This window comes from Montipora capricornis, chromosome 3 (genome assembly GCF_036669925.1).
Source record: "Montipora capricornis isolate CH-2021 chromosome 3, ASM3666992v2, whole genome shotgun sequence".
Lineage (NCBI taxonomy): Eukaryota > Metazoa > Cnidaria > Anthozoa > Scleractinia > Acroporidae > Montipora > Montipora capricornis.
Genome location: NC_090885.1, coordinates 11,945,177 through 11,958,591, shown reverse-complemented (window position 1 = coordinate 11,958,591; position 13,415 = coordinate 11,945,177). Strand labels below are relative to the sequence as shown.

General features: G+C 39.1%; 1 protein-coding gene and 1 long non-coding RNA gene across 2 annotated transcripts in view; one reads left to right on the top strand and one right to left on the bottom strand.

Annotated features, from left to right (window-relative positions):
* The window catches only part of LOC138042226 (uncharacterized), a 3,177-nt gene extending 515 nt beyond the window's left edge, over positions 1 to 2,662 (bottom strand). The window contains exons 1-2 of the long non-coding RNA XR_011130964.1: positions 2,258 to 2,662; positions 1 to 69 (exon numbers count right to left, since the gene is read on the bottom strand). The exon at positions 1 to 69 is cut by the window's left edge and continues 515 nt beyond it. This is a non-coding gene — a long non-coding RNA (uncharacterized lncRNA). The remainder of the gene's footprint in view (positions 70 to 2,257) is intronic.
* Positions 2,663 to 6,779: 4,117 nt separating this feature from the next.
* Positions 6,780 to 13,415, top strand: LOC138042223 (calcium/calmodulin-dependent protein kinase type II alpha chain-like). The gene is made up of 3 exons (XM_068888037.1): positions 6,780 to 7,518; positions 9,186 to 9,308; positions 11,638 to 13,415. Exons 1-3 carry the CDS (start codon positions 6,826 to 6,828, stop codon positions 12,268 to 12,270), a joined length of 1,449 nt encoding a protein of 482 aa, XP_068744138.1. The 5' UTR covers positions 6,780 to 6,825; the 3' UTR covers positions 12,271 to 13,415.

Genomic DNA, 13,415 nt, shown 5'->3' with positions numbered 1-13,415 from the left:
CTGCAAAAAAATCCTCTCCAATGTTGTTAACATCGCTTGTCTTTGCAACGAACCTTCTTCTTGACCAATCTGAGTTGGAAAAAAAGCAGTTAAATTTTCAAGTCAGTGGATGCACCGTCGATTCATGAACAAATATTGTTTTTATTCGTAGACAACCTCTCTTTCCCTGCTCCGTCTCAGAAAAAGAGAATAGAGGAGAACTTCATGCGGCGAACACATTCCACACATCAGTCGCGCCGCAATTGGTTTAAAAAAATAGAGAAAAAGGTTTCTCCATATTTTCAATTTCAATTGTGTCTGTGTTTACGTTTTCTTTGAAGTCTATAACAGCAGGGTACATTTTAAGTCTAATTCAAACCTTTTACTTTGCCTCACGGAAACCGCTTCAGAGACAGCAACGCATATTTATAACGCAGATACTAAAAAGCTAGAATTTCGGCTCTGAGCTCGGTTGAAAAACAATTTACCACATTGATCGGGCTTGAATTGCCGTGGATCAATCAATCAATCAATCAACCAGTTCTTTATTTAAACAAGGTAAAATTAAACCTGGCTTTGAGGACCCGAAAGAAAAGCCAAAATAAACTCACGCATTTTTCTCACGCCCTTAGCAACACGAAGTTGCGAGAAATTTCATGTACTGCCGGAACTCTCACTGTGACTGGATGGTCGCGCCTTGCAACTGTTGCGATTTGTCACCGTATATGATTATTTTTGTACTTCGACATCCAGTTGTTGAGAACTGTTCGAAATAGAATTGAATCACTTTGTGTTTGGGGGTTTAGAGGGCTCATAAACCATCCTTCGGTGTTTATTTATACTGGTATCCGTAGTGACATTGACTGATTGACAGGATAGAATTATAAGTTGAAGTTTGATTAGGATTTTATTCTGTCATCAGTCTGGGACGAAGGAGTTACATGCCCGTATCCCACCCTCCCTGTTCCTTCGTTCCTTTTATTGTCTTCCTGTGCCACTCTCGTTGAACACTGACCGGCTCTGCGTATGCGCATCTCATGTGACTCCTTCGTTCCAGACTGATCACAGGATCGAATCCTAATCAAACTTCAAAGTACAGGTAAGTCTCGTTTAATTTATCGGGTTATGTCACGTTATTTTAGGATGTTTAAGGGAAATTTACTCACGAGTTTAAAACTCGAAAATGGTAATGTGAAATTCCCTTACTTACAAAATTATCGTTACATCTAGTCTGCTGGCAGCCGGTTTTTTCTCTAAGGGTCACTAGGACGAGCGCTTAGTCATCGCGAACTCGAAAGGGCGGTATGGCGTTGGCCGTGTATAGAAGAAGGCGAGACGAGAAAAAACCTTCTGTTTTTCTTCTCGTGCGCGCCGCGCCCATGTCTCGTCCCATTCCCCTTTAGCCAAAACGTCTCGCCTCATAACCCGTACTGAACAGACTGCCAGCAGTCTACGTTACATCACAAAACAAGATTATTCTGAGCAAAAACGACATCTTTTATCCAGGCGATTTGCCATGAACTTGTAAAAGTTCGAGCCGATTTTTCTCAAGATTATCCAAATGCAATCCGTTTCAATCTTGCCCATTTGTGTTTATCCCCATGCTTCTCTTTCCTTTTACTGTATTGCTTTTACGTTGTTCAACAGTTTTAAGTGGTTATTGCAATGTTTCATTCTACTTTTTGGGCATTTTGGTGACATTTTGCATGACATAGCCCCTTAGCTTTGAATCCGTTTACTTACTATTTGCATATGACAAACCTTAATCTATACGGTCGCGTGTCGCGTTCCAGAAATTTAAATGATCCCGTCAAAAGCGGACAAAACTTAAAAGGTACTTTGAAATCGCTCTAGACGCGATAAAAGGACGTAAAAGTAGTGTGCTTATGTTCCTTCTGCGTGTTTTAAGTCATGGAAATTCAAATAACTGCACGGCTGATGCAAATTTCTCGATTTCTGCGTGACCGCCAAGTCATTCCAGTTTGCGCACTACTAAACTCAACTCGAGGTTTAGACTATTTCGATGAGCAGAACATTATTTCATTGCCTTTTTAAACGATGATAACTTTTTCTCAACATCAAGTGTTTTTTAACAACATATTCTTCATGTTTTTCTTCTTGATATTGCTCGACGATTCTTACCGTTGCCAAGAATATACTTGCGACTTGTGGGCTTACAGTAGGTAAGCACGAATGTAAATCACCCATTTGCTGATAAGTCATTTCTGGAATTATCAATGTGTTAAGACTTTATACACACGTGAGTAATCGTTCTTACCAAAGCTTATTCAACTCTCACAAGTCTGCAATTCCTTCTCTGTAATTTTGCGCTATCCTCTCGGAGTTTCGCCGAATCATTTGTTCCTCTTCAGGGGTAAATCGTCGATCGGTTGCGGTATGACTGCTTTTCTCGTCCAGGCTTTCGTTGCACAAACAAAATACAATGGATAAAATCCAGAGTATTACAAAGCCACCAAACAAAATAGCTGATACTACAATCGCTGTGATTGCATCCACCATTTTGTAGTTCTTTGAAATAGTTATATTACCGATTCGCAATGATGCGTAAAAGAACTGATTAATTAGTAGAGAATTTGTGTACGTACGTATGCAATTTATGAATAGTTGTGGGCTTAAATAAACAAAACAAAGGAGCGGAAAAATCATGGCTTCGAAGGAATAAGAGTACTAAACATGCCTTTGACTTTTTGTGCTATTCTAGAATATGGCAAACTATGGACCATAAGTGTGAAAATCCAAAGAGCTAAAAGAACGAACTGATCCAGCTGATGGCGAAAAAGACAAAGCTACTGGTGATAAGACTGACCGGGACATCAAACGCAAAAAGATATTATCAAATTAGTTGTTTCAAGCAATACCACTGGCCGGTGTTAATTTTCACTTGAATGAAAGTGTCTCCAGGGAACAATGGTTAATACAATATGCTTTTAAACAGTTTTTTTTCGCTCCGAATTATTCGGAGCCACCAAGTAAAAATTTTGTATCGACTCCCACTCTGTATAGATGCCAAGGGGATAATTATGCAACAGCCAATCATATGGCGGGAATGTGTTCCGCTTGGACAGCCCAGGCTCAGGGACACGCGTCCTTCGCGAAGTGACGCGAACCAAAACGGCAGAAGATGCGGAAAGCAAAATTGCTGTTCGTTTTGTCAACGAAAACGACTCCAAGAAGATTTCGACTGGAGCTCTGTTTGCAAAACAATCAGAATTGCCTTTACTGACTCAAAGCAATGTTCCAGTGATTCCAGTGAATACGAAAGTTGTAGCGAAGAAGAAGAAATCAGTGCCAGCGAAGAAGAGGAAATACAAACGGAAAACGAGCTAGAGAGTGCTAGCGAAACACCAGAAAGATCCTGCTCCGATGATACATCAACAGATGAGGGGGAAGCGATGAAAAAATCGGACAGTTTAGGGAAACAAAAGCCCACGACATTGAACTCGTCCACCTATGCAAAAACAATAAAGAAGGCAAAAAAAAAATCAACTGACAAACGGAAGAAAAGTCTTTCAGGCGAAGAGATGGAGAATTTATGTGGAGCCGGTTGGCCATGATTTGTGCATCGTTCAGTCGTGTCATGCGAAGCCTCCACGAAATATCCACGCAACGCGCGAGGTAACTTTATCCGCGCGAAATGAAACTAACTTTTCTAAAAATAACTTGATACAGTTAAAGAGCTAAAGAGACTTTGTTCATTCAAGAGCTAAAGCCTTCCCTTAATGTAAATATTAGTAGTGAGAAGTTATTGCTATTTTAGCTATTACTTTTCATTATGTCTAGACACGTACTGCTGCAGATCATTTTTCTCAGTCTAGGTTCCAGACCCCTATTGTTTACGATATATATATAGTTTTTAAAAATTGTAACGGTCACTTTTGAAAATGTGTGTTGACTAGCATACGAAACGTCAAGTTTTATAAAAATGCGTTGGAATACAATGTTTATCACCGCTGTTTGTGTTATTTTCCTAATGAAGCTACGATGGCCTAAGAACAAGAGTTTATTTGATACAGATTACCTTTGGAAAAGGGCACGTATGTGGATGCCCGCTCTCCTCACTTTATTTTCTCCTTGGAGCCACTTTTGTCAGTCTCAATTTCGGAAGACTTTGAAAAATCCGTAGAACATAGTTCTCTGAAAACTGAATTTCAACTTTTTCATTGGGAAAGTTCATTCTATCGGGCTTTCTTTATTTAGTACCAAGGCTCCTTTCATAAATCCATAAATTTTTACTGAGTCAAAAACGTTTTGTTATACCGAGGACATCACTACGTAGGGATTTGAACCAGCGAGTTATGAAGCTTGGATGAGGCAAACAGCTTTAATTGGTGTTGTGCTTTGTTTTTTGTTTTTTTTTTTTTCGGTAATAAGTTAACGCTTTATGGAATATATTTAAGCCTTTTATGTGAGAAAAAAGCTTTCTTTATCCTGCTCTTCGCCTGTCACGTCTAGAATACCCCACGAATGCTACTTAAAACATGCAATGTAGTCCCGAGTCTGAAGTTGCGGCCTCACGCAAAAATATCACACACTTCAGGTTGTGCGAGACGTTGGCAACGCAGTACGTTCGAATTCACTCCGTATCCAAACATAATATTCCTATTCCCCAAGTTGTAAGTTCTAAGCGTATTTATCGCCTGTAAGACCCTGGGGCACTACCTTTCGTAATGATGGCTTCAAGTAACATTCACCACCGATCAGATGGCTCAGAGATGCAAGAGATCGTGGGTTCGAGTCCTGGCCGGACCAACACGAAGGGTCTTTCTATAACTGAGGAAACAGTGCGTTCTATTCAAATCCATCTTCAAAGTGTTTAATTTGGCACTTTTTCAGTGTTAAATAATTCTGTGAGACATTAAAGAACCAACAGATGTACCTCCCCCTGGCGTTGTGGTCGGGACTTTGAGTGCAATTGTAAAATTACAGCAGGTCCACATCACTTAGGCACTAGTTTTTCAACGCCGGATAAATTCATGCGGTGATAACTCACTTTCCGCCAGTTTCAATCTTGGCAAAGATCTCAGTACTGCTGCCCTCGCAACTGTGAATATATACACACTCTAAGCACATCTAGTTAAATTCTCAGCCTCGGGTAATGCACTTCTCGTGCTCTGATTGGTTTACTCAATCTCGGTTATCAACTCATATACCTTAGTTTGACCTTATATGGCAAATGATTGCACTAAGCGTTGCTAAGTTAAAATTATTTTCGACGGAAAGCGAAATTTCTCTCTGAATAAAGCAAAAAAACGTTTTTGTGGAAAGTTTGAATCAATTCCGACGTTTAGAAGTCCGCGAAAAGGTAAGAAATGTTTTTGTGATGAGCCTGCGTCTGTCTGACCACCAGGTATTACACAACATCGCATCTTCATCGAGTTTTGGCGATTTCGCTCGAATTTTCTCGCTTTTTTCGCTCGTATTTCGTACTTCCAAACTTTTGGAGTTAAAGGAAATTTAATAGAACAATTATTCCATTCGCGCTTGTTGGATATGAGACTGGTTATAGCCAACTCGGAGCTACGGGTCTCGTTGGCTATTTACCATCTCATATCCAACACGCCCTCGTGGAATAATTGTTGACTAAACAGCTTCATCAAATAAACAAGCAAACAAACATCTCTTCATCGTTCAATCTGGGAAAAAAAACCTATCACCTGTCTTAGAGACCGGAAAGGTAATAAAATGCTCAAGATTGAATTAGATAAGAGCGTTGATCTATCACTTTGCGGTCTTGCCTTAGCACAGTCATAGCCTGCGTAGCTTACGGTATTGTAGGAGCGCGGAATAAAGTCGCTCGCGATTAGCCTCTGCGCCGCCAAAACTTTACTCCCAGCACAGTCACAAATAGAGTCATATTTAGATATAACACTTTGCGCGCAAAGCAGAGCTGCCAATTTTCCGGGCGAAAACAAAATCATTTTCACCATGGACATAACATCTTTATACACCGTCATTCCCAACAACAAAGGCGGCCTCCAAGCACTCAAATATTTTTGAACCAGCTCGGAAACTTTACTTCGTCTTGCTGAACTGGCTCTCTCACTCAACTGTTTTTCATCAGCGTCGGTGGCTTCGTGGTATGTCGAGGTCACGCGTTTAAGCCCCGTTGAAGTCCTGAGATTTTCAGAGTTCTCTACGCAATTGCTAAAATTGCGTACACAACTGCGAGGATCATCATTGATTTTCATATCCGCAGTTCAATGTATGATTCGTTTCAGATATCATTTAATCGTAATTCCGCTGTTGTTAAATGAGCCCACACAACTTGAAGTATCACGTGAGGATTTGGTCGCTAAGAAACCGCCGCGCATGCTCAACATAGTGAGTTTCGACCTATGGCAGAGGTCTTAGCCTGGGAGCAAGCTCTCTAGGTCGGTGAAAACCCCTCGAGAGAGTTTGCTTGCAGGCTACAGAGGTGTGTTTTTCCCGTTCTCGTCAGGCCAGCGAACGCAAAAGGAAAAGAGTCCTTCGAAAGAAAGAAGTTTACAACTTTTGAACAGAACATTACCACTACATTTGAATAACGATTAACGATTGCACCGACTCTCGACACCACTTAACTTCTATGTTGTTGAAGCTGCTTCTCAATTAATGCCTCCTTTTGAAATATTGGATTTTTTTTTTACGAACTGGAACAAAGTAGAAAACAAACAATTGATTAAAAGCAAAACCATCTTTGGCCATTTCAACATTATTCATTTTGCTGACCATCGGAAGTAGACGTGACGTGGGCAAAATTTATTTCCGGTGAGCTCGAGTCTTTGCCTCTACACCAGTCCTCTCTCTTCGAAGATCAAAAGATCGAAGCTGAGATTGTGAGCAACAATGGCGTCCCCAAGCTTGAGGCCTTTTCATGATATGTATGATATCAAAGAAGAACTAGGAAGAGGGGCATTTAGCATAGTTCGAAAATGCGCTCTGAAAGAAGGCAAGGTGGAATTTGCGGTAAAGATCCTCGATACGCGCAAGATGACCTCTCGTGACATACAGAAAGTTGAGCGTGAAGCTCGTATTTGCCGGGCGTTGAAACACCCAAACATTGTCCGTCTTCATTCCAGCGTCCTTGAAGAAGGTTTCTATTACTTAGTATTCGATCTGGTGACTGGTGGAGAACTTTTTGAGGAGATAGTGGCCCGAGAATATTACAGCGAAGCTGACGCGTCTCATTGTATACAACAGGTTCTTCACAGTGTTCAACATTGCCACGAACACAGCATTGTTCATAGAGATTTGAAACCTGAAAATCTTCTTCTTTCCAGCAAAGACAAGACAGCTATTTGTAAATTGGCAGATTTTGGACTGGCGATCGAAGTAGACAACGATAAAAGGGGCTGGTTTGGTTTTGCGGGGACGCCAGGCTATCTTTCCCCAGAGATTTTGAAGAAAGAGGCTTACAACAAAGCGGTTGATTTGTGGGCTTCTGGGGTTATACTCTACATTCTTCTCGTTGGCTACCCACCCTTCTGGGACGAAGATCAACAAAAATTATACAGTCAGATTAAAGCTGGAGCTTACGATGTAAGTAATCTTACAAAAACACTGGTTCAATTTGTTTTGTTTGCCAATATACTTTGATTTCTCGTGGAATCGCGTATGATAGTTCGCGGGTTAGGGTTAGTTCCATAGTTCCATAGTTCGCACTTCATGTCAAAAAGCATGCCTTCCAAGAATTTTCTCGTTGCATCCGATTCGTTCTATATCATTAATTTTTTTGTGTGTGATCGATGTATTAAAATTCCCCATTTGCTTGTCTGTTTAGCCATCAACCGGAGAACGTGACCAATGTTTATATTTAAAGATAAATGACATGTCCCGTTTCCTTTCTCCGCTTTGACACTCACTCCTGTTTTAAAATTCTGTTTCTATGCAGCTATTTTCTCTTTGCAAATCTTCCACTGTAAAAATGCCAAGGAGTCCAAGATATATTGCTCTTGGAGATTGCGGTGCGCAGAGATTAAATCATGCTATGGTTTTCATTTACATTGTGGTTTTCTCTAGCTTCAATTATAGAGCTATTATTTCTGAAAACACCTGGAACGATAATTTTGGGGTAAATTATAGCATTTTTTTTTCAATAATCGAGGCCGTGTAGGTTATTCAGGCAAATGGCGTCAATTTTTTAATGTTTTTTTTAATTACAAAGCTAAGAAACCTGCTGCTAAGTGTTTAAAAGTAAAGAACTCACAAAATTTGTTTGGAATATGGGTTCGTGAATTCAAGAAAATTGATCAGTATGATATACGTCATGCCTAGATTGATATCCAGCAAATTCAGGCGCTATTTCGGAGTGAATTAATTTAGTCTGGATATTACAGATTTTAATGGCTACAATAATTGAAGTTTTAACCTTTTTGATGTCGGGAATCAATGACATGAGTGGGTGACAGGCCACAAAATGAATGATATCAGTTTTACGAAAAAATTTATCCTAACATTTGAAGGTTTTTTTTTTAATTACATTGGAAAAAATGACAGATTGTGTTGTATTTGCATTATTTCATGTCAATATTTTACTTTGTTTAAAAACAAGGTGCACACTCCAGCAACATTTTCCTCTATAAATTCACTCATGCATTAATGAGCTTACCTTTCACGAAATTATTAGGGTGACATGATTTTAGTGTTCCTGTGTACTCATCAAGTTGAGACCAATTTCAAGCTATTTCAACAATGTACAGCTTCTGCATATCATTTTGGCCATTCTTAATTAATTTATCTTCACTTTTAATCTTTACGTAAGACCTGTGGCAGTTCATTGCAGAAGATAGGTGCTGTTGGTTGGTTGGTTTTTTTTTTTTTTTTTTTTTTTTCAAGTATTACATCCAGATTGCTCTCCTTTTGACTTGTTGCATCTTAAGAAAAACTAGTAAAAACAAACAAGTTACCTCATATATTTTCAGGTGGTACACGCGAAATAACCTAGGCAAATAGCATAAAGCTCAAGGAAAGCCTAAATTTCAACATAAGCCTGATATCACCCTCAACTATTTAATAATGTATCAGTAATTCTTATGTATTCTTGTTTAAATACAGCTGCATCCCTGCATCTAAAATATATGTAGATGTAGTACTTTTTTGTGGGTATGATGTGTCAGTTGTATGATTGGTAACAAAACTTTCTTGTCCTTTGAAAAAAAATTATGCATTTTGAAGTTGTAATTTCTTTATTGTTTGTTGTATGGTAGTTTCCATCACCGGAATGGGATAGCGTGACGGATGAGGCCAAGGATCTCATTAAGAAAATGCTTACAGTGGACCAAAGCAAGAGAATCACTGCTGCAGAAGTCTTGAAGCATCCATGGATTGTGGTAGGCTTTCTGTTTGTTTCAAACAGATGTGTTCCTGAAAGGCATTACTAAACTCCCCTTGCTAAAGAAAGTTCCTTTTACTTCACCTTTCATTAACTTGTGTACTCTGAAGTTCAAATTACAATCAACCAATTTGTTTTCACTGCCATCTCACATTTGCTGCAATAGTTTGTAGACTGCTAAAAAAAAACAGAAAACAATTAAACTGAACAGAAGTACATCAAAAAATTATCTGTGAGCCATGAACCTGTTCCATTACAGTTACTGGTTGCAGAAGAAAATGAAACTTTTGATGGGAATTTGAAATTCAGAGCATTCCTGTTCATGAAAGATCCAGCAATCCTGCCTCTTACATATTCAGCCAGACCTCTGTGACCTAAGAGAGTTTCGTGAAATTTTAATCCACTCCCAAGAGCTTATTGTTGTACAACCACCATGAACAATAATTTTCTTCCCATTATGGAGAATCTAGATTATTACAAAATAGACCCAGAAGTGGAACTTTTTGTTTAAAGAAGCACTTTGTTCAAAGAGCTGCCTAGTGGTTGGGCTTTCAGTGTTTAACTTCCCTCTTTTTTTTTTTTTTTTTTTTTTTTGCATACCTCAATAGTCAAGGCTCTGTTCAAGCAAACACAGTCCTGTATGAAGTAGGCTTTGATACGGTTACTTGTTCTCCATCGTGATAACATCAATTGAAGCTATGATCCTCGCAGTCATTAACGCGATTTTAGAAATTGCGTAGAGAAGCCTGAAAAATTCAGGACTTCAAAGGGGCTTGAACCGGCGATTCCAGTGCGACACTCTAACCAACTGGGAAGCTCATAGCTTCACTTAATTTCATATCCGCAGTTCAATATATGATTCGTTTCATATATCAATTCATTTGTTGATTGTGATAACGTGTCATGTGAGATTTCAAGTTAGCAGATGTCTATGGCTCAAAAGGTAGGAAGTCAGGTCATACATTTGTTTGTCTTATTTCACAAAAGTATGACATACATCAAAGTAAAACGACTTTCATGGTAAATAGTACAAAGGAAAAGAAGACGATAAAGTGCATTAATTGTGTGAAGTTTGGGATACCCAAATAGTTGATTGAACTAATTAAACCAATTTGTTTTAAAAAGTTTTTCTTCTTGGACCAACTACGAAAAAAGAAGTAATATCTATACAGCTCAAGAATCAACGAAGCAGTTATTCCAATCTCCTTTGAAAATTGTGAAAAAAGCCTCTTTCAATTTACATGGGATTTATAACAGCTCTCAAATCCCATGTTCATAGGCCATTCCTTCTTAATTTCCGAATTGGCCGAAGCGGAAAATGCCATAATACACTTTGCTTGTCCACCCAAATTTTGCATAAACACTGTTTCCTGTTTCTCTTGGGACCGCCGTAAGTCCCAAGAGAAACAGGAAACAATGCTTATTCAAAATTTGGGTGAACAAACAAAGAGTATTATGGTAGTTTCCGCTTGGGCCAATATTTTTGTTAATTTATATGCGAGATTCGCCTGGTGTGGTTCCTTCTTGTTACATAGATTACATGTAGATATTATTGAGGCCCTTTCGAGACAGATTTTCTCAGTTTTTACCAAATTTTTTTTTCTCAAAGAAAGGTCGAGTCCAGGGGCCTGTTTCTCGAAAGTCCCGAGAACTTTTCGGACCCGAAAAGCCAGTCGTCAAACTGCAATCTGCTTATTTTGAAAAGCCGATCCTTTAACATGTTTTTAATGTAAGAAAAATTAAGAGGATTGTTTGATGGCTTGGAACCTCGGCCTTGCGAAGATATACCGGGAATTGTAGCACGCGAAATAGGCCCGAAAATGTTCGGGACTTCTGACAAACAGGCCACAGGATCGTGTGCTATGCTTTCGAAATCCCGCACCGTGACCTTCTAGATTGTTCACAAGATTTTTTTCGGTTGTTCCAGTTTAAACATGCTGTCTTAAAAGACGTTTGACAAGTAATAATTATTCCCGTAGCTGTCTCTTTTTTTCTATACTTAATTTTGCCTTAATTATAGTAAAATGCCTTCGCATTTACCAACTCATTGGTGCGAGTTCCTAATCGATTGTCGATCTTAATTGCAACATCGCGTAAACACATCAACTGTCTCTCTCTCTCAATATTTGTGCACCTGTTTTAGAACCCCAGATGTGTATTCAAATAAAAGAAACTTCTTTGCGACTGGTTATGCTAGTAGGCCGTGTTGACCCATTTGGCCAAGATATTCCGTCGCGAAATTTGTCACTCGTTGATTTTCTTTAACTGTGAAACTGATTTTAAGCAATACGCGGAGCGCTAACATCACTCTCAATTTCGCTTTCTAGAATCGTGAACGAATCGCATCAAAGGTTCATCGGCAAACTACCCTCGATGGCCTAAGGAAGTTTAACGCGCGGCGAAAGCTTAAAGGGGCGATTCTCACCACCATGTTGGCGACTCACAACTTTAGCGGCTCAAGGAGAAAAAAGGAATCGGACGAGGAAGTAACGGCGACACAACCAGAAGAAGCCGATGGCGCATCTCAGACCTCCGCGGTACAGCAGACCTGGAAAACGCAAAAGGAGCAAGAAATTGTTCGCTTAACACAGCAGCTTATTACGAGCATAACCACACAGGATTTCGATACCTACAGTAAACTTGTCGACCCACACATCACGGCTTTTGAGCCCGAAGCCAATGGTAATCTAGTGGAGGGCGTTGAATTTCACAAGTTTTACTTCGATAACGGCGTGCGGCAACGCAGCGCGCCGACGAATACCACCATCTTGTCACCACACGTGCATATCCTAAGCACGGAGTCGGCGTGCATTTCCTACGTGCGCCTCACGCAGCGGATTGGAAACAGCGGAGCGCCCATAACTGACCAATCAGAGGAAACTAGAGTATGGCAGCTGAGGAACGGACATTGGGTTAATGTCCACTTTCATAGATCTTCGTCTGGAAATGGACGTGTCTAGATGAACAGCAGGTCTAAGTCAGAATAGAATGCGATTGCCAATCAATTGGAAGAAAATGCTAGAGAATTTTGCGAAAAGATTTGGTGCGACGAGGCAACAAATTATTCGAAGAATGTTGAATGTTAGGAGTCGCCAGCTTCTCGCAAAAGCTTATTTTTGAAGAAATTAAATCGGTTTGGATGTTGTAAGTAATTTGTTTTACTTTTCAGCGATAAACTGTTGGAAATCACCGACTCAGAGGACGTAAAGTTGAAGCATTTAAATCATTAATCGCTATAAACGGTTCTTTGATTTTCGCCATCTTTCAAAGGTATGTTTCCATGATCTGGAATGCTATTCATCAGAATTTGTGCTGCGTATAGAATTTCATAGCAATTTAGTCGTAAGCTAATGGAGTTGGTTAAATTAAGTGATTTTATGGAGGGTTTATCTTTAATTCAAATAGGAAACTAGACTATAAAATGATCTAAAATTGGGTGATTTTTTCCAAGAATCAATGTAATAGATTTTAGTTGAGATTTCATAGGGAATTAATTCGACCGGACAACGGGTTGTAATGCGGTATTATATCGCTTCGCCTTGAGTGTAAATAAATTGTTTTTCCAGGAATGTCTAAATGGTTAAATATGAGATGAATACTATTTTATTGCCATTGACAATTTTCCATAGTTAGGTGTTATTCAATTTGTACTGTTTTTGAGGTGTCACTTAATTAATTTAATTGAGATGAATATTAATATTACCCTGACAAGAATGTAGTACTGGTAATGTTGGTAATACTTATATGAATAACTCACACCTTTTATCCTTAAATTATTGATTTTTGACATTGATGCTTGACATTTTCAATTATTTGCCATTCGACGATATGTAACTCTGAATCAGGGACAGACACACGGGGGATTAGCACTAGGTAGTTGTGATTCGAATTGAAACAATTTTGTGCCCATTCTCTTTGTCGTGTACAACGTTTTAAGCTAATTAAACTTTTAAAAAATAGGGAGAAGGGGTAAAGAACCCGCTTTTTTAAAAGCCAAGTTAATTAATTTTTAGAGTTCAAATATTGAACTTCTTGCTGTTTTCAGTAAAATACATTTCTTCAACGGCATATTGTTAGCCGAATATTAAAAACCTTTTTCGTGCAA